Source organism: Charadrius vociferus, unplaced genomic scaffold (genome assembly GCF_000708025.1).
Source record: "Charadrius vociferus isolate BGI_N301 unplaced genomic scaffold, ASM70802v2 scaffold825, whole genome shotgun sequence".
In the NCBI taxonomy this organism is placed as follows: Eukaryota; Metazoa; Chordata; class Aves; order Charadriiformes; family Charadriidae; genus Charadrius; species Charadrius vociferus.
The window spans coordinates 586,704-587,335 of record NW_009648495.1 but is presented as its reverse complement, the minus strand read 5'-3'; the positions used below and the strand labels follow the sequence as shown (position 1 = coordinate 587,335).

The 632-nt window shown below is 64.4% G+C and overlaps 1 protein-coding gene across 1 annotated transcript in view; it reads left to right on the top strand.

The window, feature by feature from the left end:
• LOC104287042 (unconventional myosin-Ig-like) overlaps positions 1–632 on the top strand; it is a 19,576-nt gene that overhangs the window by 4,070 nt on the left and 14,874 nt on the right. The window contains 1 exon segment of the mRNA XM_009885692.1: positions 495–590. Within this exon segment, the coding sequence (XP_009883994.1) occupies positions 495–590 (96 nt within the window).

Genomic DNA, 632 nt, shown 5'->3' with positions numbered 1-632 from the left:
GGATGGTTGGGATGGATGGGGTGGGGATGGGATGGATGGGATGGGACCTGTGGGATGGGATGGGTATGGGATGGTTGGGATGGGATGGCTGGGATCTGTGGGATGGGATGGGTACGGGATGGTTGGGATGGATGGGGTGGGGATGGGATGGATGGGATGGGACCTGTGGGATGGGATGGGTACGGGATGGTTGGGATGGGATGGCTGGGATCTGTGGGATGGGATGGGTACAGGATGGTTGGGATGGATGGGGTGGGGATGGGATGGATGGGATGGGACCTGTGGGATGGGATGGAATGGGATGGTGGGGATGGGATCTGTGGGATGGAATCTATGGGATAGATGAGGTGGGAAAAACGGGATGGCCATGGATGGGACAGGATGAGATAGGACAGGTCGGGATGGGACGGGACGGGACAGGACAGGACGGGGGGACAGAGGGTGGGGAGACACAACGGTGGCACCAGCTGACGCCCCCACCCCGTATCCCACAGCTGCTACTGGGAGCCCCGGAGGCGCTGCTGACCTCACTGCGCCTCTGCCGGGACGCCGGCGCGTACCGCTACACCCAGGAGGGCGCCCGGGGCGGCGTGAGTGGGGCGGGGGGCGGTTAGGGAGGTCCCGGGGGGGCA